This window comes from Diorhabda sublineata, chromosome 6 (genome assembly GCF_026230105.1).
Source record: "Diorhabda sublineata isolate icDioSubl1.1 chromosome 6, icDioSubl1.1, whole genome shotgun sequence".
NCBI classification, from domain to species: domain Eukaryota; kingdom Metazoa; phylum Arthropoda; class Insecta; order Coleoptera; family Chrysomelidae; genus Diorhabda; species Diorhabda sublineata.
This window is the reverse complement of record NC_079479.1, coordinates 32325493-32351169: the sequence shown is the minus strand read 5'-3', so window position 1 is coordinate 32351169 and position 25677 is coordinate 32325493. Positions and strand designations below refer to the sequence as shown.

The 25677-nt window shown below is 31.8% G+C and overlaps 1 protein-coding gene across 1 annotated transcript in view; it reads left to right on the top strand.

The window, feature by feature from the left end:
• Nucleotides 1-25677, top strand: part of LOC130445096 (homeobox protein caupolican) — a 44010-nt gene that overhangs the window by 6249 nt on the left and 12084 nt on the right. Inside the window, exons 2-3 of the mRNA XM_056780595.1 lie at nucleotides 13431-13748; nucleotides 19050-19159. Coding sequence (XP_056636573.1) covers nucleotides 13431-13748; nucleotides 19050-19159 — 428 coding nt within the window. The remainder of the gene's footprint in view (nucleotides 1-13430; nucleotides 13749-19049; nucleotides 19160-25677) is intronic.

The window sequence follows — 25677 nt, the reverse complement described above, 5'->3', positions numbered from 1 at the left end:
ATATATTTCAGTACAAATTTTTCTCTTTTTTTTTCAACATGCATTTTCCATCGAAATTGTCTGGAGTATCACATTTATATAGTAAGTATAGTAAAGGTCGTAGATCACTTCCTTGTGGTACTCCATCCTTGATTTCTATAACATCGGAATAGACTTTTTCTTTATGGATTTTAAAACTTGTATCCGTGAGATGATTATTTCCTTTGGTACTAAGAATAATAAAAAATAAATTTCCAGTCATATAAACGTAAAATAAAGAGAGGATTCTGTTTAAAAAAGACTTATATCTCATATTGTTATATCCTTTGCCATTTCAAATAGACACAGGATACAAAATATCGGTGGTTAGGTCTATATGACAATAAAGTTTGTATCTTCACTTAAATATAAAATTTCCTTCACTACCTTGTAGGGCGATATATTCTACAGAAAATTTCGTTAAAAGATAAACCGTTGCTTCATAAGGAAAAGTACAATTTATATTTTAGAAACAACCTGTATATACGATAATAATTTTATTTATTTAATTTTTATTAGCCTGTATCTCACTAACAAACAGTTGTAGAATAAGAAAAATGTTTGTTGTAAACGTTTCAAGTATATCTCGGTAATATTTTCTATTATAATTATTATATCTAATATTTAAGTATGTATAAACATGTTAAAACATAACAATTAATAGTTCATTGATTTAAAATGCTGAATCAAAACAATATGGAGTGTTTACAAAACATATGAAGTAGCTTGATAGTGAAGTAAAACGAATCGATCCTATTAATACTTGTTATCGAACTTCCTTTACCAACAATAAAAAGTCTATTTAACTTATTGTCACGCTAATACTGACACGATATACAAGAACACCCGTGTTGTTTGATGATAAAATATGAATAATCAATATTTACGCTAAGCAATTAGTTTTAATTTCAATAAACAAAAGGCAAGACAAGGCTAAGCGAGGTGGGTCGATAAATAAGTTTCTTTCTTTATCTACACTTTGGCAGGTTGTTAATTTGTCGCTTTTAATTTAAAATTATATGTTAATTATGAAAAGGGTGTTGCCGGTTTTCAGAATCTAAATTTTAGACCGAGTAGTCAACAAATTCTTGCAGGATACAACTCATTCGAAATACTAACGTAATAAATTATAGTTTATAAAAACTAAGACTAGCAATAATTAAACTCAAAATATAGAATTGATATAATGATACCTTGGATTGGGATTTGTGAAAACTGAATATAAATTTTGACAACAACACTGTCAGTTTCTTTGGGTACCGTTGAGAAGATGCCTAAATTTTCATTCAAGAAAACCTTCAGGTTAATAGCGTTGTTCGCGGGTCTGATTCTGAATCAGTTTGGGACCGGTCGCATGCCCACTTTCGAAATAGTCGTCCGCAAACAAATATAATGCCGATCCACCGCAGAGCTTGACACAGATCGAGACACTGAGGAGTTAATTGATTTACTCGTTCTAATGAAGACTAAATTTGATATAATTATAAAAAATTATTATTTCTGTAAGAGTTTTTTATTAAATATACAATTTTTCTCCTACCAAACCATTAAAATTTCCCTGGCTATGCTATTGCACAAGATATTCAGTTAAAAGCTTAAATTGCCAGATTTTTCTAGTAATAGATTTCCGATTGATAATGTAAAAAAGCGCAAAGCGTAATAAGGGGTTTTCTAAGAAGAGGTGTTATTTTGATATTCAAAGAAAAATGCCATTTTTTGAGATAAATGATCGGATGTTTATTTCATTATGAAGAGGAAGGAACACAACATCAGCCAAATGGCCGCCATGATTGCGCTTACAGGACCATATCCTTTTCATGAAATTTTCCGTAACCAAATTGCAAAGCGGCTGCCCTATATCCTCGATAGCCTCACGAATTCCATCTTTGAGGTCTTGAATCGATGCTGGACTGTTGGCGTAGACATTATCTTTAACGTGGCCCCAAAGGAAAGATCTCGGTGGCTAATTGTGATCACCTCTTCGAGAGATAACACGGTCCGGAAATTTTTCCCGAAAAAGATCGATGGTTTCGTTGCTTGTGTGGCACGTAGCGCCGTCTTGTTGAAAATAAACGTTGTCCAAATCAATACTATCCAATTACGGCCATAAAAAATCATTAATCATCTCTCGATAGCGCAATCCATTCACCGTAACTGTTGCTCCAGCCTCATTTTCGAAAAAGTAAGGTCCAATGACACCGCCAGACCATAAACCGCACCAAACAGTCACGCGTTGAGGATGGAGAGGATTTTCAACAATAACTCTTGGGTTTTCCGAGCCCCAGATTCGACAATTTTGTTTATTGACGTAACCACCAAGGTGGAAATGGGCCTCATCAGTTAAGATGATTTTTCGATGAAATTCCGCATCATTTTCATGCATTTCAAGGAGCCAATCAGCAAAGACACGACGTTGTGGATGATCGGCTGGCTTTAGTTCTTGTGTTAACTGAACTTTATAAGCCTCAAGACCCAAGTCTTTATGCAAAATACGGTGTAATGATGTTTGTGGAATGGCTAATTCCAAAGAACGACGAGGAATGTATAAACCTGGGTTTTCTTCAACACTTTGGGCTACAGCAGCAAAATTCTCAGTTGTTCTTGAGCGACGTGCACGGGTTTTATTCTTCACATCACTAACTTGTCCCAACAGCTCAAATTTTTCCACCAATTTCTGTATTGTGGTCCGAGAAGGTGCTTCACGTCGACCCAAAAATGTTTTAGTTTTACGAAGCGTCTTTGCCAAACTTTCACCATTTTTATAGTGAATTTTAATAATTTCACTGCGTTGTTGAAGCGTGTATCTTTCCATTTTCATTAATGGCGTAGTTTCTACTTGTCAAATGTCAAAAAATGACATTTACCGAAAAAGCGGGCTGTTCAAAATAACACCTCTTATTTGAAAACCTTTTATTTGACTTATGCAGCAGGAATATTCTCGATATGTATTAGAACGTTTTAGTAATAAAACAACAGAGCGTGAACAAACTTGGTATCCACAAATAGTTACTGATGATCGAGCCATGAGTTTTTCTTCTGTATTTCATTCTTTTCGCAATAAGATGTACGGTTAAGATACGTGTCCTTTCCTAATGAACAATATACGCTCCGAATTATTACTGAAAATTTTGCTGTGACATGAATAATAATAACTTTAATTCCCTTGTGGGCAAAATCAAATGTGACAAAATTAAATTATGGTCGGGTTGTGGAAATTTCTTCAAAAAACCTCACTGAACAACGTCAATAACTAGCAGTCGATTGTTAGATTTATATAAATGAATAATGCAATTAAGAAAGTTAATATGTCTATAAAAGCAACAACAATAGCTAATGATGAATTTAAAATGTGTTCAGTACAACCAAAGTCATGTGCAAAAACGTCTCCTGCATCACATATATATTCATTCATTAATATTAATCATATATGGTAGCAATTTTTTGGAGTTTTAATTGATTCTTAATACATACGAATCCTCTGGAGTTTCTTGATAGGCCAGTCGAAATAATTCACTGCATTTTAGAGCGAAAATTCAAGAAATAATTGTATTTCTATGTGTCTTTTTTAGGTTTTCAAGATGGTCTATTATAAGTTCGATATATTACGAACTATTCTAATATTTCATGTAAAGTTCACTATTTATTTGGTTATTTAGAGCTAGAGCCATTTATTTCCCCCTTCATTATAATATTTATATTTCCTTTAAAAGAATATCCAATGAGAAAAATCTCTTTTACGTAATTCTATGGAAAATTATTGAATTTTTTCAAAAATTTCAAAACCTAGACGCAAAATAAAAAATAAACATGGAATTGGAAATAATAAGAAGAACCTATTAGATTGGTTTGGTGCCAATTACATTTCATGAAAATAGCTAAAAATAAAGAAATTTTATCGACTCCTTCTGCTTGTGTAATTTATTGTTTTGGACACTTCGTTTCTGGTGATACTAGAATCAGTTGTTGCACTTTTCGTAATATAATCTCCTATAATCAAATAATTCTAATATATTCTCGCTAAAGTTCAATTTTCTTGTCGATAACGAGTATTTTGCATTTTTATTTTTATTAATATTTGGTGTTATTTAGACCAGTAAACCACTAAAAAATTTGCTACTTCAACCAACTTCCTCCTTCACTCAAATTGAGGTATTAATGGATTAGCTATAGAATAAATTTTATCTCTGGACTAAATTAACGTGTAGAATTTCTTGGCCTAACAATGAGTTTATTTGTTTGTAATGCTCGTGATGACTCGTTTGTATCGTAGTGGTAACTCGAATGTAACAACAATTACTACAGCGTTTCTTGTATTAGTTAAATTAAAAATTCAAATCAGTTTATCCGCAGACTCGTACAGGTTTCTCAGGTTTTCTTTCAAATTATTGTAACAAAATCAAAAAAATATGTATATGTTTTGTAGCGACAGCAGCAGATCCATTTATTTTAATGATCCAGTCATCACAGTTGCAAATAAAAGTAGTTTTTTTTTTTCGGAATAATCATTTATACAGAGTTTTCGATTTCGTTACTCATATATTCGAAAAAAATCGAAAAAATATATATATATATATATATATATTTAACTTAATTAATTAGTGAACTTCTTGAAATATTTTTACCTGGAATTTTTATTTGGGAGAGCCCCGAAATCATTCCACCAAAATACAGAAAAGGTGACAGCTAAGAATTTAACAACTACATATTCATAAATTTATTGAGTTACGTAGCAAATTTATTTGCTAGAATAGAAAAATTAGGAGAAACTATAAAAAAAACTGATTGAATTGAATTGATATTTCGAATCAATAGAAAACCAGAAGTCTTTGATAGAATAAATAAAGGAGATCTATGGAGGATATTAGAAAGAGGCTTAAATCAAAATTTGCAGCAACAAAAATTAGACAGAACGCAACACGAAACATTGAGACTAGTTTTAACAAATAATTGAGTAAGACATTGCTGCATGCTAAGTCCGAAAGGAGAATAAGAAGAAAAAATAAGGAAACAGAACAATAGGAACTAGAGAAAAGTAGGATGCTATCAAAAAGTAGAAACTCATCCCTAAGTCTTAGATCCGTGAGGGTAGGAAGGCATAAGGAAAATACTGAAATTTTCATGTTTAATTTCAATGCAATTCTGTGAGATGATTAGACGACTCTACATTGATTTTATTTGATCCCCAGGTTAGTTAATCACAAATTAACACTGTATCAAGTTAAGTATCAACTCTAGATATCATAAGCAGAACAAAATTAATCCAACCAGGGGATGCACTTATTAGAACCAGCTGAACACTGTTTGTCAGGAACCAGAGACATCACAACCAGCTAATGTGCTCCCACGTGATAAAAGCGACAGTAACTTTGTTTTGACTACACAAAAATAACTTTTTCCACTTCTGCTAACTAACAAATTCTGTCAATTTGTTAAAAAGCGTGGAATATCAGCAATTATCACTAGAAGAAAGAATTAGAAGTCATCGTCAAGAACAAAAATATGCTGAACAGGAAAAAATAAGAAGAAGAGGAGCCGATCAGCGAAAACAGCAAAAGAAGAGTCTCATCATCTGAAGATGAAAGGGAAGAAGAGGAGGTATTGTGAGGAAGTATATTTCGTTTCCATTAGAAGGTGGATATCATGCTCATTATGTGGAAGCTTCCTTTAAAAAAAAGATTGTAAAGTTTACTAAAATTTCGTGTACTTTCCAAATTGTTGTCGGAAAAATGAATGCACCTCAACACATCTATCATGCTTCCCTTTAGAAAAAAATTCAATTGACCGTGTCCCACAGTCATAACGTTAAACAATTATAAACAGAATTAATTTACCATAATGTGATTGTAAATAAGCATAAATCGAATTTACTGACACAATTCGAAAACAATGTATCGCTTCCCTATTGCCGTTCTTCGTTTTGTTGCTACGCAAACACAGGGGCGGACTAATATACTTTTTTCTCATGCTTTTTATATGTTTTATTACTTTCTATATAAGTACCTAGAAAATGGTTTTGCTGGTAGATAATAAATTGATTAAATTAAAGTAAAATTTTGTTTGAATCATGATTTGTTTTGATTTTGTATAAAAATCCGATCTGATCTACTTCAGTCCCAAACATCAAACATCAACCTGTTACTATGTACTGATTTTCTATCAAAAATGACCTTAAATAAACATAAATCATCCCAACATATAAGGATTCTAAGAAGTGAAAAGTTGAACTAAAATATTTTTAGTTTCATTCATAGAGTAGTTGCTAAATTTGCACTTATTCCAAAGCTGAGTTGATTTGAGGTTTCTTTGCCAAATGGTTTGGATTTATTTCATCGTGATCCTCTCAATATCAACTGTCAAAACGTTTTCCTTCTCAGATAGCAATTATTAGACATTAAGCGCAAAGAAATAAAAAATCAGAAGCGATTTTTGGGTGCGTTGTCATAGTGAAGAAAAATTAACAAGTAACCGCTTAAAGTTATTCTTCTTGCTACAAGCGATGATTGCTGTTCAACTTTGATTCACAAGCGTTTTTAGAGCGAGTTAAGTCACTAGTTTTCTATTGACTTATTGTCTCAAGGTTTAATCAATAAAACAACTTCACAATAAACTTTTCTAAGGCAATTTACTTGGTTTACCGTATACCTCGGTCAAAAACGGATGCTAGATTTTTGTTTTGTTTGTTTGTTTTGATATGAACGAATCAATAAAACAGATTAACAATTTGACAGTAAATGTTCTCCAAAACAAACTTATTGGAATATAACGTGCAGATATATCAAAAGCTATTGATTTTTTTCAATATCTCTAATTGATGTATCCATTCAACCACAATGAAGGGAGCAAAAATATTTAGTGCTAACGAGCTGAGTTCAAACCTGCCGCTTTCCATTTCCAACTATATCCCAAACTCAAAGTATCCAACCGGAACGCCGTTCTCTGCCCCTTTGATTTATAACGATTTAATATTTATTTTGATGGGTGAAATTCAGCGTTACTAACACTTAGCAGAGGGTTGTGCCATCTGCCGACAGCGTCCTCTGTTCAACAAAGAAAACCACCCTTATACCGATCCGGTATAAGGCTGTTATTGGCTAAAAATTTAAGTCATTTGAATAGAATAAGGTATATATGGGTTTTAGCTTTTGTCATCTGAATTGGATTTTTAGTGCTTTTCTATGGGACACTAAAATATATACCTTCACGGTTTTTCTTAATTTAATATGTGGGGTGTGAACAACAATTTATTATAGTATTTAAGAGTTTTAATGGACAATGGGTGGCGCGTTAAAGTAAACAGATTTATCTATTTATGTTCTACAATCCAACGGTTTCTCAAGCACTTCGTATCGATTTTATTCACAAATTCATCAACTACATCTAAAACTATTTCAGAAATATAAAACTGCAAATTTGGTACAAAACAATTGGTGTACAAATACAACTGGTGTATATAGTTCTTTCAATATCAATTGCGGAAGACAGTTATGCAAGGAATAATCAATATTTCATATATACACACGGCATACCAAATTCAGGAATGAAAATAATGTTTACTTCCCGTATAAAATTCTGTAAATATCTAACAAACCGTCAGTCCACGTGGACTCTTCATTTCTACTGATTACCAATGAAAACATCGAATCGTAAACATAAAACATAAATGCACATCTAATGGTCGAAGCTGTCGGAAGGCGTATGTACGAAATTTCTTCGAAATATTCCTGCCATAGACAGTCTGCAATAAGCAGTGGTGTTGTAGGTGAGATTCAAGCGCTTAAAAAGTTTTTGAACATAATTTGAGAGATATTAGAATAAACATTATTACTTCCAATATAATAAACTGATGTACCTGATGTACCTGCCCAATTCGGAAATAATCCAATGAACATCTTTCTATCACTGATTTTGTCAATAAGAAAAATAAACACAATCAAATGAAATAGTTGAATATGTGTTGGCCATTATTAAGTATCATTTCGTTTATAACCTTGAAATTTAGTTCCCTCTGATTCTAGTGAATTGTTATCTTTAACTTGTTATTAAGAAATATTGGGATAAAGCTAAAATACTCTGCATTCATTCAGCGTTCATTTACCAAGTTGGTTGAAGCAATTTTAGTACAAATTTTCTGAATACTTCCCAATCGGATTTGGCGTGCAGAACTATCGAATCATTTTTATTTTCATCTTCTGTATCAGCCACACTGGACGCTGGTTTTTGGATTATATGTTCGATGTTAACCATTTGTTTTGTTTCCACGCGAGCTCTACAAACTTTGTAAGTTGTTTTCATTACAGTTTCACACATTCTTACTGATAAGTTCAGTTGTCAGAGCTGCAGAATTGAATTTTCTTGCGCTTGTAGATCTCATTTCCGTTTATAACTAGACTACAGTTTTTCTACATAAGCTTCACGGAAATATTCCTAATAGAAAACCACTATAGTCCATGGAGGGCACAATTCTAGAAGTCGACCAAGATCTTGAAAAATAGAAAATCTCCTGGACAGGATGGACTCATAATGGAATACTAAAGTACATAGGCCAATATTTTAGACAGGAGTTTATAAATTTTATCCTGATAGATCTGCTTACATAAACTATTAGACAGATGGCGAAACAGTAAAATTATACTAATGGGAGATAAACCTGCTGGATACAACGGTGAAGCTTGTTTCAAGAAGTATCACCTACAAAATTAACTCGATAAAAACTCTAGAAAGAATACGTGCATGGTTGCAGTATTTATTCTAGGTCATCTGATTAAGATCAAATTCTATTCGTAGTTTAATGTCTTTTCAGTTCTTTGCTTATTTCAGTGGTTACCCAGTCTTCATTGTTTGGTCTTTCCACAGAATTTTTTTCCACTTCTGTCTCTATCTCTCTCGATCTGCTTAGCATAGAAAAGGCTTACCATGAAAAAGAAAAAGTAATACATATCTAAAAATTAGAATATTTTCGTTATGTCTATTATAATAATATATTTCATACCAGGAAAATTATTCTAATTTATTCAAATTTCAAATGTGTAACTTTGAAATTTTTTTTAATTAACTGGTTTCAAATGCTAATGAGAAAGGAACTGATAAATATAATTAGAAGACATTGCTTGTGAATATACTAAATTTATGTTACAACTCTTTGTTTTGTAAACCACCGTAATTTTTTAATACGTCTTGTGGAACAAATAGTATAATAATACGAAAAATAGCTCGAGATGTGGAATGTTTTTGATTAAATTGATAAATTTATATTTAATTATGAGATTTTATCGGGTCGCTTATTGCGACTGTTTAGAAAATAATTAGAGTGGAAAATAGTATAAATTAAATTACATACTGGTTATTTTCTACTATTATAACTAATCCTATTTACATAATATAAACATTTACTTTTCAGTAAGATGAACTCATGAATCTTTTCCTAATAACATCACATAGAAAACTATGTTGATTATAAATAACAGAACAAGAAGAAGTTGTTTTATTGGTTGATAAATATCAAACAAATAAGTAATAATGTAAAATTAGCAAATTAAGTTCTTGATCTTCCAACTGCTGTTTTAGATATTAAAACGCATAACTAGGTATTTAGGACATGAGAAATTGGTGCTTGTATTTAAGCAGGAAACTCGTATCCTTTCAACCCACCACTAATAAAATCTGCATTTACAGGTTATTTTATTTTTCAATTTGAGGTATTTGTCTAATTATTTGCGGCTATTGTACAACCTGAAATCCTACATGTTCCTCCAGATTGCCCTTTCTTGCCCTTTGTGTTATGAATCCACATTAGTGGAAAGAAAGCCCACTACCAGTTATTTCTGTCGACTCCATCAATTCCATGATTTCGATCGATGACTGAGTTGGGTTTTAGAATAACACTCCAAGTTTTGTAGTTATTATTAACCGTAGCATAGATTTAAATACATGGTTAACAACATATAATGGGTTTTTAGTTCATCCATCTATCTGTATCCAAAATTTTTACACGATTCCTTCACTAGCTGGTAAAAATATTTCTGTTGTTTTGCCTTTCAGAATCGAACTAAATTTTTATGCCGAAAGCTGCGGCAAAAAACCTTCTGATCACCAAAAGAAAAATAGAAATTGGATCTTGGTGTCTCAGTATAGTAAGAAGTGACTGCAACTAAATGATGATCATTAAATACTTTGAAATTTAGTCATAAAATAGAAAAGTACTGAAATTTTCGTTTATTTTTTAGAAGTACTGAATATCAATATGAAGTAGACTTAATTATTGATGGTGGGAAAAGATTGAAAGCACCTCCAAAATAAAACTGATGAAAAACAGTTAGAGCGAATGAGGAGTTTCGATTTTGAAGAGTTTTAAGTTTGAAGACACCACGTTGTTTAGTATTTGTTTGGCAGCCTTTAATAGTGAATGTTTTCAGTAAATTTGGAACATGGAATGATACAATACTTTTATTTGAAAAGTCTCAGCCCAACCAAAATAAAAATTGAACTAGATTCTACTCTGAGTGAGACTGCTCCTTCGTTATCAATATTAAAATATTGGACAACGGAGTTCAAATGAGGCCGTACGACTTCCGAAGACCACCAGGTCGACCAAATGAGGTGACGACTCACATAATAACAAAAAAGCGTTCCTGGATGATCTATGACAGAAAAAGAGCGAGCTAGCAGACTTAGCAGACATTTTAAAAAATGTGCTACATAGCATATTTACGAAAAAACCTCTATTCGCCAGATTTAGCTCCCTCATATTATTTTCTGTTCCAGGAGTTCGGTTCTCAAAGATTTTCCAGCAAGATAATGATGCCTACAGTTAATGGCTATTTTGAGGATCTTGACCTTCTGTGGCTGATGGACTTGCTTCCAAGCCATTTGCTTTCACTCACACACGAGGATCTTGACGATTCTTATTATAAAAAAGGCCTCGAACTTATTGAACATCGCTGGGAAATATTTATAGAGCTAAAAAACATATAACTTGGAAAATAAATTTTTAGCGTTTTCTTTGTTACACCAGGTACTTTTAGGACCATCTTTGTATGATTATATATGAAAAGCTGAAAGAATTTTTGGTGAAAAACTCACCGATATGGCTTTGAACATATTTTTTTTTACATTTTGAAAAGTCGGTTTTGAATGAGATCATTAATAACATTTTTTTGAATACTGCTCTTACACATTTGATTATCATTACAATTTTATGATAATATAGTATAAACGAACAGTCAAAATTATCAATTTGCGTCTTTGATAATTGGATACAACTATTTAATCTACTCAAAAACTCTTATTAAAGTCACACCTGTGTTTAATGGAATGTCACATACTGGTTTTATCGAATAGGTTACAACAAAATTTTACATTATAAATTATAACACACGTGATTTAAAAATTCTAGCATGTCTTAGGAATAATGGGTATTTTTTTATCCAATGCAATTCTTTTGAAATCGAAATAAGTTCGAAGCGTATAATCCCTCCATAAATCATTCTCCGTCATTTCTACCGTTTGATCTAGTATTTGGATCGCTTTTCCTGAAATAAATTTATACGTGTATCATGAATTATTACAGCTTTTAGCTACAACTTTTTACGTAAGTTCGGAGACGCAGAAATAATTTTTATTAAAGTGCAGTGGGAAAACAATGTCATGCATTTTGTTGTAGTTTTTGTTGAGCTGGAACATGAAATGTACGATCGAATTTACAATCAACGGATTGGTATCAAATACGTTAAATTCTGAGAGGGAAACAACCATGTAATTCTAACTATTCTTATTAGGATTTTTATATAAGTTATGGATAACAGGTTTTTTGAAATATACCTACAAATTATGTAGAATCAAAACGAACCTCTAAATTGGAGAAAATTTCTAGTATTCTTAATGGTAATAGAGGTGTGAAGATTTTGCTTCATGCTTGGGCATAGTGCAAAGGAAATATTTCGAAAACTAGCTGGCTTGAGTCCTAGTGACTTTTCTCATTCCTAAATTGAAAGCTCTACTTACGAGACATTAGAAAACATTCAAACAGTTTAAACCGTCTTAAACGCTGCATAGCTTCTTAAAGAAATTACTTTGAAAGTAGTTTCAGTACTTATTTCTAAACCTCGTATCTATCAAAATTTTTTTTCATAGCTTAGGGCTTTCTACATGGCGATATGTATAGTCTACAACGTAGTTGGGACTTGTAATAAACTGTTTTTACATAAAAAAATAACTTCTTGAACAAAATACGTCTCCGCAGGTGATTAACGAAAAAGTTTAAAACTTGTCAAAGATGCCACATCAAAAATTCCGAACATTTACTAGAGTATCAATAATTTATGCTGTTTTTAGAGATTTGGTATTATATAACTTCTATTCCTTCAAAGTCTAAGGTATAAGAAACAGATGTAGAAGTGACTACGTTTTATTTAATGTAAATATGTACGCCACTGTCAATTACAATGTTCGGTATAGAGAAACCACTTCGAAAACAGTTTTTCTTCCAGCTTAAACCAGCTCAAGAAGGGAGAAACTAAGAAATGGCGAGATGAGAAGAAGAAACTCAAGCTCGAAAAGCAGATTTATTTTTAATAATGGCGAACGAATATGCGATCGCATGAGTGCACATCCCTCGGGGTAAATAAATAATGCTGTTATTACAGTTCAACGAGTATCACTCGAAAGTGCAACTACTGTTAACCTTAGTTATATTCAGAAGATTCTCATATCTCTCGTCTCTCCGAATACGGTTCAAATTCGCGAAAAGATACAATATAGACGCATCAACGTAATTTGAGATAATTTTACGTCTCTTCTGCTCTTTTACTGTTGGGTAAGATGTTTGAGGGTAGATAATGATAGGTGGTAAAGGGGGAGGGTAACAACGGAACGGCAATCGAGCAGGGAATGTACTTTGTACTTTGTCCTACACGCCCTTCACGCAAATTTTCGGGGCTATATACAAGAATTAATTAAAAGAGCATACGTATAATATAGAATGGAGGGTTGTGTATAATGAAACATTTTTATGATGTCGTTACGTTGGTAGTTGGTGGGTTTTTCGACCGGTGTTAGAATCTCAATTCCCTCGGTAGTCATTTACTTTAAATATAAACTTGTATTGTATTGTATTTTTTATAGAGCCAAAGTTTCTACGGAGGAACCATTCAATTATATATTCATAATTTGAAACATTATAGTTCCGTTTTATGAAGAAAAAATGAATCAAATATACGTATAACCACAAGAATTCCTCCATGGAATCGGAACATTATTGATATAGAAGAGAATAGAAAAACCGTAGACCTATTTAATTTTCTCACTGACATACTGACTGATATCCCGAAGATTTATTATTTAAATTTATTCACAAATAAACGAGTTTTCTAAATATATAATCATTCAAACATAGTAGATATTTTTTTTTGTTCCAGTGTGCCGTATCTACAGGCCCAAGTCAATCGTCTTCTCCACCTACAACAATGGCAGTGACTTCTTCAGCGCCTACGACTGGTAGTCCTCCTACGCCCTCCCAAAGATGTTGTGATACTGGTAGACCATTATTCACGGATCCTATTACGGGCCAAAGTGTTTGTTCGTGTCAATATGAACTATTAGGTTATCAAAGGTTAGCTGGAGCTGGTGTACCTGGTTTACCTGCTCTTTCAATGTACAGTGCTCCCTATCCCGAAGGAATGGCTGCGTACTTTCCCGCACTAGGAGCAGACCAGGCGCCTTTTTATACGTCAACGGTAAGTTTGTACAAACAAAAATGGGCATTTATTGAAATTTTTAATGAATTTTTGAATGTTTGTTTCAAAGGGGATGGTTCAAGTTCAACTAATATTCAATTTTCTGTATTTTAATCTCGATTTCGATAAGATATCCTATACCTTATCAAGCGAAGAAAAGAAAAATCTATTCGCAATAAGCCAAATTAACATGAACTTTTAATTAACGCCCGTAATTTGTTATTGATGATTACAGCAGCCAACCGACATTATTTTGCAGTTATTTCTTCAGAACTATTATGTGGAAACACGATTGTTGATTTTATAATTTGGTAAATTGACAATTTCAAATCGTCTATATCTTCAATTCTCTTTAAAAACTTGATATATGAAAAACACGTAAAATTGTTGAAAAAAATTTTTTTCTAAGCCTCTGCTACTATATTTTTCAATTCCCTTCATTGCCATCTTGTACAATTGTTAAAATTATGAAAAAATATTAATAAAGACTTAGTTAATAGAAACCAATTAATAAATATATTTCGACAGGTGATATATAAGTTGTAGTCGAAGGTACACTAGATATTTTTTCATTGCCACTTTTCTTAGGCCGCTAAGAACGAAAAATATTCCATAATAATAAATTTCGGATGTAATATATATATATATATATATATATATATATATATATATATATATATACGGTGCTGTATACTGATGCCTTGAAGGTGTAAACCACAACTGAACGTACTAATAAATTGAAGACATCTTCAGTGGCCATACTCTTGTTTAAAATATCCATGATGGATACCATCTTCCTTTCTTCCATAACATTCCAATAGGATCACAAATAGGTCTAATGGAAAAGGAAGGTTAAAGCTAAATTTGGTGTCTATTCTTTTAACAAATCCAATTTTCGTTGAACCAAATTTTCGAGCTTCAAATCCCCCAAACAAAAAAATTATCATCAAGTAACTGACCATATTGCGTACCCTTTGACTGAACTTTGAGTATCGAATATATTATCAAATAATGCCAACGGTATACAGCTTGAAAATCGCAGCTCAATGCTAAAGCAAACTTACAAGAATTTCGAGATAATGCCATCACGGTCCACTGTACTATGAATTCACTGTAACTGTGCAAGTGGTATTAGTAAGTACCAGTGGTCACTTACATAATTAATTATTTCAACCATATTCTCTGCTGTTTCCAGCATTCTTTGTGTTTTGGACGTGTCCGGTCGCGTTTCTGCTATGTATGTCATTTTTGGTCTCATAACAACTTTGTAAATTCTAGTCTTAGTTTCCATTCTAATATGTTTGTTTTTCCGTATTGTATTATAGAGGCATCCTGCTGCTCTATTGGCTTTCTGTATTTGTTCTTTTACTTCTGATTCTACGTCTCCAAAGCTTGATAGTGTGATGCCTAAGTAGTTAGTTTCCATAATCTGGTTAGCAAGAATAGAACAAAAAGAATGGAACAAAAATATAAGTAGAATGAAAGATGATAGGGTAGTAAAGATCGCAAGAAACAAATCGCCGGCCGGGAGGAGAGGTGTCGGTCGACCCCGGAAAAGATGGAGAGATAATATAACTTAAAACCACAACAAAAAAAAAGAAACAGTCAGAATTGTTGATAGAAAAGATAGAAGAAGAAGAAGAATCATATTCTCAACCAATGGTACTGTATGGCAGTGAGTGTAGGATAATGAACGAAAAAGGAGCAAAAATAAACATACGGGAGGAAAAGGTACTAAAGAGGATTTTCGATGGAGTACGGGAGACAAACGAGTGGAGGAAACGAACGAACGCAGAGATAAATTTACTGTATGGTCAAGTTGATATGGGTTATGTGGTCGAAGCAAAAAGAATCCGATGGAGAGGGCATATAACAAAAATGGACGAATATCCTATTGATACAAGCCTGTAAAAGATCTAAAACTTGCTTGCTCCACATCTTAATATTTAACTGTACTTCCAGTTGTTTTTCTTTTGAAGAATTATCAAAACTGTTTATTGCAGTTGATAACTGAATGCAATATTGCTAGTACCTTATTATAACTTATATTATAATATATATAGTACAATCGCCAAATTATTAGGGACGGTATTCCATGCAAACAAATCGACTTTCATGAGATTATTTCACTAACTATAGATGTTGGTGTCATTGGTATGGTTTTTGATAAATGGTATCAATAACAAATATAAAATTAGTTTACATTTAGTAAAGACTACTAGAGAATGTCATCTTAACATGGAATTTCAAAGACATGCATAGAGAATATGCACCTAGAAGCTGTGTGTGATTGTAGCAGATTTTAGTTAAACTTTGTTTCACTTTTATAACTTAATAATAGTTATTTGTATGCCAAGAACTGAAAGTGCTACTTTGTTGGACTCGACAGACTCATCCAACTATGTAGTATTTCAGTAGTATTATAAACATTTTATTTATAATTTTTTCTGGAGACACTCCTTCATAAAGAGCTCGTACTATTTTTCGTACCTTGCAAGAGATTTACACGGTAACGAATTAGGAACGGCCGCATTACTTTCTTCGTTGGCCAGGATTCGAATAACTCTTCATCGTTGATATTTTCTTTTTCATCATCATTCATTGTAATTCATTTATTTAGACAAAACTTCGGAGAAAACAAATAATTTCAAAAAATTAAAAATTTAAGGTTATGCAAAATCATCGAAGTGAAACTGTCAATTGTCAACATTGAACTGGTTATAGGCACTCCAGAGTCACTCCAAATCATTCCGAAAGTGTTTTGCAGTACGGAACAGTCACTTTCAATACATGGAACGCTGAATACGCAGCTTTCGGTAGGTAAATAAATATGGAACGAACAACTTTCAGATGGCGTCGTCTAAAAAATGATTTTCACGCAAAAATTTTGTTTACATCGTTCAAGTGTAGTTGAAAATACAAAAATTTGTCCCCAATGATTTGGTTTATCAAATGTTGAGATCATTTACGAAATGATTATCTACACTAATATTATATAAAAAGAAGATTTTTTGGACTTTATAAACTTTTTCTTTTCTATTTCCATATGTCGAATGAGGGGGTTTCAGTTCCTATCGTATCTTATCATTTTCCTCAATTTCTTCAAAGTTATTGTGCTCAGTAATGTTATTTTTTATTACAATTGAGAATCTACTAATACTAGGTGACATTGCCCTTTGTAAATACTACTAATACTACCGAAAAGTACACTTAAAATGTTGACTGTAAGTAACAAAGGGACTTGTTTTATAACAATAGTTTTCATGCTTCAAATTATCGAACACAAATTGTTTTGTCGTAAATTTTAATACAATAGACGAAAAGTTCAAATGTTCCACAAGATTTATTATTCAAACATTTTTATACGTAGTAAATTCGATTACAAAAACATAAAAATAAACTACAAGAGGATATGGCAAGTTTTATATACAACGAATTTATTCATTATTATCTTTTAGTATTTTGTATAGGATTGAAAAGTTTCCGACCGCAAACTGAAGATGACAGTCACAAGAAATATGTTTGCACATGCGTTGAGATGTTATCATTAAAATTTCAGTCATTTTCATCGCCTAGTTTCTCCTTGAGAATCGTATATATGAATCGTGGTGAAGATTATTTTAAAATTGGAAAAAATGTCATTAAATATTTGTATTTGGAAAGAAAAATGCTTACTCAATTGAAATATGAGTTAGATACTGTGTAAAGAGACTCTGCACCATCATTTATAACCTAAAATCATGCAGCTGATTTCAAACGTGGCTGTCGACGAGCGTTCGGGATGGCCAACAACTGCGAGAGCTACAGGGGTTTAATACAAACCGATTTACAAGAAAAAATAAGGACTATAGATAATTAGGACTTCCTTCAATTCAGTGAGATTATTTATTTTAACAGGAGATTAGGAGTATACTTGTTCTTGTTCAAAATTCACGTTCCATAATGTCCCATCAATGTAGTGAACAAACTTTGGGATCGTTTTTTCTGGCTCGCACTTTACGATATGATTAAAATCGTTACTTAGAAATAAAATGTGAAAGTGAAAACTATCTTTTTGAGATATATTTAGTATTATACAGTACAGTAAATAAAGAATCCAACTTTGAAAAATACGTTCACTCAAGTTTTAATCGGTAAGGAAAAGGGCCCTGAAAAGTGGTCTCAATTTCTCGAAAATATTTTTTTAATTGTCGATAAGAGTATTCATAATTTTTGCTAGTCGAACAAATTATACGATTACTCGAATCAAAATTTATATTTACCAATTAATCAGAATTTGTATCATCCATAGCTATCATAGAATTCAACTTGAGCGCTTGCTCAGTTTGAAGTGCATTCGAATGAACATTTTCAATGCCTCTTCTATGCTCTAAGCTGTCTAAGCTTCTGGTCAACTCTGGATCGCCTATAAGTCGAACTGCTCTCTTCTGTATTGAGTCCAACATCTTCAAGGTATGCTTGGAAGCCGAGCTCCAATATTCCAAAGATAGATAAATCTGGACCATGTAGAGGATTAGAAGCTGTTTTTGTGAAGCTGCCAGGTCATTTTGCTTGTAATTTCAACACTAAACAAGCGAATTTGCGGTGATGGTGATATTTTTTTGTCTAGACAGGATCCTGAGTTGAAGTACCAACATTCTTTATAAAAATAGCAACCTGAGTTTTTGCTGCATTAAACTCAATCAGATTGCTTCCACTTTCAACCGTTTACTGTTAATTTTTTATATTCAAGATGTAAAAAAGTTTTGAAGACTCTCAAATATATTGAAAAACTTCATTATATGGTTTCATTTGTGGTGTTTTTTCATTTTTTTATCTATTTCTGATACGCTTTCAGAATTTTTACGATGGAAACGGTAAGAGAGACTGTAACATCATATACTCTGTGGAGTGATATTATCGTCTACAAATTAAATCTCATGTCAGATTATAAGATAATGAGTATCCTAGACAGCATAGCAAAAAGGCTATTAATCAAGAAGTGAAGTATGTGGTGTTAAAACATCTACAATTTAACACTTGGGAAAAGATAAAAATCTATTTTGTTCAGACTTGACCACACAATATGCTTAAATACTTACTAATTTATTCCGTTTTAAGTTAGCTTTTGTTTATACATATACTTCATTCATTAACCTTTATTTGCAAAACCTTTTTTTTTTGTTTTTATAACAGTGTAATAAATTATTATTTCCCGTATTATTAGAATGATAAATCTTTTGTTTATTGGTGCTTATTTCTTTTATAATCAAGAGAAAATGGTTATTTGATTACTAATTCTAGTTTTTATTCGGTTTTCAGGCTGCTGGCTTAGAACTGAAAGAAAATTTAGCTGCTGGAGCCGCTGGCTGGCCCTATCCCTCTGTTTATCACCCCTACGACGCGGCATTCGCAGGATATCCATTTAATGGGTAAGTTCACTTTGTTATTTTGTCGTTAATATCGTTTATCCCTCGACTTATTACATTATCTTGATTTATAAGAATAAAATTATAATACCCTTCTTAATGGACGAAATTTAGTTTGATTTTATAATCTTTTTACTTCACTTTTAAATTTTTCACTTTCTGTTTAACACCATAGAATTATTTATATGTTCTACAATAGTTTGATTATCATGGATAATATTTTGAAAGTGAACCAATATTACAAAAGGTGAATGTTGATTTTGAAACGCGAATTTTTAACTAGAAATGTCTCAAGTACTGCAAATTATATAACAGGTAATAAAAACAGAATATAAATGATTTATAAGTGGTACATTACGAAAAACTTTGATGATAGTGGTCCAATATTTTAATATTACCACCTAAATAAAACATATGAAAACTACGTTGTTGTAGGGAATGACTTTTAAAGAGGATTTTATTGATAAGCTGCTATTTCAATTAAATTTGTATATCTGATTGTGTGCTCTATAAATAAAGTGTTATGTACTATCAGTTTCCCCATGGATTTTAGATCCATGATGGCATTAAATGGCAGGGGTGCACTTTAAGCCAGTTATCGTCCTACATTATAAATGACTTCTCGTTAGTCTGCCCCGTCTCCCTATTTTCCCTCGATAACTTCATCTATTCAACCTATTACCTTGTAGACCTACATTTTCATTATTTTAATATTTTAATTATTATCGATCGGTGTATAATCTAGTCAGAATGTTTATTGGAGATTGTCTATGGGACATCTACACATTAAATAATATATTCTATCAAATGTTCGTTATTATTTACCGTATCTTCTTACTTACGCAATTTATTCATAAACTGTGTTTATTACTAACTTATTCAATTTATTTATATACTAAACCTAAATTCATTATTCAAAGTCAAATAACGTTTTGAAGGCTACAAAAATTCCCATAGAGCCAAAAATTGGTATAAATGTTCAGAATACTATTTCAAATGAATTGTGAAAAATCCCACACAATCCCCCTTGTGCAAAACAATTTTTTCGATGGTGAAAGTATGCGAAAATAGGGTTTTCACGTTTTTCACCTAAACAGTTAGTTTTAAAGCAAAAATAGTTTAGATAAAAATTGTAGATCATCCGATTCTCTACAAAAAATGTATCTACACTTTTTTTCATAAGTATTACCATTTCCGTGATAAAGCGGTTGAAAGAATTGAAAAAAATATTTTATTTGTACTAAGCACGTTAATGTACTTTTATACACATTTTTGAACTGTTATACGAGTAAATATGAGTCCCTATGTCTTATATAATATAAAAATTATAAACCACGTTAAAAAAAAGTGCTAAGCACACTACCTCATAGGTGGTGTGAAAACGTGTGCATTTTACGAATAAAATATTTTTTTCAATTCTTTCAACCGCTTTATCACGGAAATGGTAATACTTATGAAAAAAAGTGTGGATACATTTTTTGTCGAGAATCGGATGATCTACAATTTTTATCTAAACTATTTTTGCTGTAAAACTCACCGTTTAGCTGAAAACGTGGAAAATATATTTTTGTAAACTTTCACCATCAATAAAATTTTTTGCACAAGCGGAATTTATGGGAATTCTCCAAATTTATAATAGTATTCTGAACCAATTTTTAGCTCCATGCGAATTTTTGTAACCTTCTTTCCATTTTAAGGACTAATTTGACTGGACTAAATATTGCTTGAGTTATCAATGAAAAATGTTTTTTTCCTCTTATTTAAAAACAAACTTAATTTTTTCCCTGTGTCAGAATCCTTAAAATATTTATTTTTAATACAAGTGCGTGAAGTGTACAAGTACTTCATGCAATATTTTATCTACGACCACATTAAAAAATACTTTAGTTTGAATTGTAAGCATATATTTGTGACAAAATATTAGAAATAAACAATGAGAACATTTTTTGTGGCATTTTTGATTTTTTTAGTGTTACACCAACTTAAAAACCGCCTTATGACTTTTCCGGAAGCAGGTTTCGAGTTAAATTGCACGCAATTTCTGTAATTTCAGGAGATTCGTTTTTTATGTTCATTTAGCTTAACGTTCAGTGTTTTATCAAAGAAAAATATTTTACAAAACGACGATGACTTCTTAATAACAGTAGAAAATTATAATAATTACAGAACACAACACAAAATTATCTAAGGTAACTTGTTTTGGGTGTTGTAATGAAACTTACATATGTCTAATATGTAATGTCACGTATTTATGTGAGTTTTTAAATGTTTAATTTCAATGGTGGTCGTAGATAAAACATTTTAGGGGCAATTCCAAATCCAATGAGCTATTCTTCTAATTTCAATCCCTATATTTCAAGTTTTGAACTTTTTGGTTTTATTCCTTCTTTGATTATGTAGTTAGCAGATGTTCGGTGTGCTACTACGTATTTGGAATTCATAAAAAAACTGGTATTAGTCATATTATTTATCTTGTACGCGAAACAAAGATAATTCAAGATATAAATCCACAAATTGGTGCAATCCATGTACATCCATAAATTTCTAGTTCTAAGAGCTCATCAGAACTTTATCACGTAACCTAACTAATTTTGAATTTTTACATCGTTTAAGACGAACCGTGAATAAAAGTAATTCAATTATGAGTACCTAAAACAATTTGAAACACTAAACCTTTCATGGTGGATGCTGACGTATGTATGTCTTTGTAAAAATACCTTCTCGTGTTACGAAAACAAAAACAACTTTCAAATCTAATTCATTCAATGAGCGAAACTATCAATGACGAATTTATAATTATTGAATTGAAATATTGCCGTGATCATTCTTAATAGTGATGATAATGGGAATGTTATAAATGTCTCCGTGTGTGGCGACAAATTCCAAGAAATTGTTATAATTAATTATAGAATTAGCTTTTAGTTATCTTATCACATTCCGGCATTATTTCAATTAGTACACTTACAAAAAAAATATTTTTATTTCCAAGCCATCAATTACTGGAAACAAGTAACAATATAATTGTTATTAATCAATATTGAATGCTGTGTGGCCTCTAGCTAGATACGCCAAGTACTTAAGTTATATTTCACATAAATAAATATAAAGGATGTCTCAATAAATTATTAATCACACTCAAGAAAATATTTAACAAAACAACAATCAGAATGATTTATACATTAGAAACACGGCCAGAAACATCAAAAACAAAACAACTGGAAATCATAGGAATGAAAATTCTCAGCCGGATCACAGGAAAATACAACAAGAACGAGAAAGAAGCTAAAAAACCAGACGTGATGTAAGATGTAGATAAAATCAATACAACATAAGAAATAATAGAATCTACATATAAGTTGAATGGTAGACGATTGACTGGAAAGAGATGGAAGCTCAAACTAGACCCAGAATGAGGAAAGATATCGAAGAAGAAACAGTGGAAGTTCTATTGTGGAAGAAAGAAAAAGAATAAGGAAACACAGTGTTCACGAGAATATAAAATATATGTTCTACTTCAATTAATTGATTTTCATATCCTAAATTCTGTTAATATAACGATTTGAGTTTTTTCTTTGAAATAGATAAAAGTCATCAAAAAAGAAATTGTGAAATCAGTTTAATTGGTAATTTTAAAGCTCATGTGGTACTGGTGATTTCAAAGTAGAAATGAGTATTTTAGGTCTAGAACGGTCTGGAAGTATGTCGATTTGAAAAGGCATATAAATGGGGAAATAATCATTAAACTAGTTTAAACAGACAATGACTATTCTAGAGAAACGTTTTCGAAATGATGAGCGAAAAAAGAGATTAGATAAATGGCTTTATACTAAACTATTACAACACGGATTTATCTGTGTGTTATTCACCGATGCGACTTTGGGTTCTTCCTTAGAATATATCCAAAGAGTTTTGGTAGTATTTTGGCCCCAAATCACCAAATCAAAGCCTTTCCGAAAGAAACTTCCCAGAAATGGATTCAACCTACATTGCTACCTAAATTGATTTTTTTATTACATTTTCACATTGTTTTCAATAGAATAATTCACCGTTTTTCTTTCAGTACGCGTCATAGTAGTTTTGTTATAAGAAAAATTAGCAGAAATATCTGATATTTCAATATTTATAAATTATTTCAGAAGTAATATGATATGGACAAATATTTCTTCAAATAAACTTAACTATTAATGTCTTCTGTTACACCAAAAGAGTAAAAAACAGTCATTATTATCACACATTTCAATAATCGATAATTGAATGAACACACTGTTTAATACTAATACGACATTACAATTTCTAACGTGCGTTTCAATGACCAAAATATCGACTTCAGTTAGGGGAATTTAAATTTAGTTTATTCTAGATATAATACCAAGTTTTCATGGAAAAAACCTGTACGAAAAGGGCAAAATTTCCAATTTAAATTTCATCTAATAAACTCACTTCATATATTATTTTCATCTTGTATCATCTATACCTTCTTCATTCTACTTCTTGGTAGTAATTCTGTCAGAATATTTTTCATTTTTTACCCTGTTATTCATTGTATTCAGCATTTAGAAAGTTTATCGAGAATAATTTTCATATTTTTCTTTTTTTTTTAATTCTGATCTGTTTATTACAAAGTCAATAGCATTGTCACTTCATTGTTTTATTTATGCAATTATGACATCCGGTATTTTTCAAAAAAAAAAACAAGTTATTCATTTGTTTTTTGTAAATTTTGTACTAATTGAAAATTTAGAGTGATAGGTTATCAGGTCTAGAGTCAAGAAAAGGTCATCATTATTGTAATTTTAGAGAATAATGGCGACATTTTTAATTAATTCTACATTTCGAATAATTTCAAACAATTTGTGTCGTTAACATTGAACAATATGGAAAATTCCTAATCATACAATAAAAACTTGATTCAACTATATTGTTTCAAATAAAGTATTTTCTTCGTGGAAATTTATTATGTCGTTTTTAATTTCCACAACAGACAAAGCAAACATGAATTTACTTAAGTAACATCCTGCCAAGCCGGAGCGAGTTATCCCAACATGATGATTATGAGATATAATACTTGAAATATGTGATGTAAACATATAACACCTCGTATATTTATTCCGTATTATTTTTTTCTTATTCAATGCCGGTTGATAATCAAACTAAACTTGAATCAGAGGTATGTAGATGCGGAATCCATTAAACGATTAAAGTCAATTGAGTTTATCTGTAATTTATGTCCACACCAACAGTAATCCTAATCTTCTTATTTTCACTCGCCGTCTCACTTCAAGTTAAATCAATCACGTGTGCAATAACACTAAATCTGCATGCCGATCCTCATGCCGCTAGCAGTCATGCCTCAATGCTAATAGACATTCTACATGCATCCTTAAAACTACTTCTTCCATCGAACATCAGGTATTATTACAGTTATTAAACTATTTTTAATGGACGACTTTAACCGTTTCCTATTTATAAGAGGAAATTGACATAAGGTACGAATTTATCTAGTCATTTACAATCTTACAAGGTGAAACGGAACAATATTAAATAAGTTTTGCGCACCCTACGATCTACTACGATTTCAAGGTCAATTCAAGTGAACAACAAACTCTTTATTAATTGTGAAGTGCTTTTGGTGATGAAAATCCTTCATAAGCAATGGAGACTTGTCAATTCTCTATATCTCAAAATATATATTAAGGAATTCATCTCTAGAAAATACCGTCTTTTTCTTCAAATTAGGACAAACTAACTTTCAAAATTGGTTAAGGCCATGGAGAAAGTGATTAACCAGTTAATCTTGAGTTTGCTTACTTCATCAGCGACCATTAATTCGGCTTTCGTAAACATATTTAACCGGTGCATATCTGGCCCCAAATATGGGGGAATCACACTGGACATATCGATGGGGTTTGGTATGATCTTCTTAATGAATTAAGATCGCACGGTCTATTGCATTAACTTTCTCAAAAACTGTTCAACGATCGACTCGAAAAAACTGCAAATCTGATCTATAGCTACTGGCACCGCAACTCAGAATTTGGACCAAAAACATCACCATTCGCTTGTTAGGTGTTGAGGTTGAGAGAAATTTGTTCTGGCGTGGTCACGAGGCCGACTAAATTGCTATTTACTTTGCAACAGCTTTTAATCCTCTCCAAGGACTAGATTACTTCCTTCTTTGGGCAATTGCTCGCACATTTGGAACTTGGCTCCCAATCATACCCTTAAGGTGCTTGACTAAATACAAAATAGAGAAATTCGATTTAGGTCCATTCAGACTTGGGACAGTTTCGAGCATAGAAGAAAGGTCGATGAGCTGACTCCCACGGCAGATGCTCTTCCGAGTTTACCAATCCTACTTAGAGCAATATCTGCAAGACCTACTCGACAGGCAGAAGTATTCAGCTGATGCCTAGAACGTCGATTTATCGAGACTCGTTCCTTTGAATGCGTGCAATCTTGTGAAATCATCTACCAAGGCACGTCTTTCCCGAGCACTACAACTTACAGAAGTTCAAGATCAA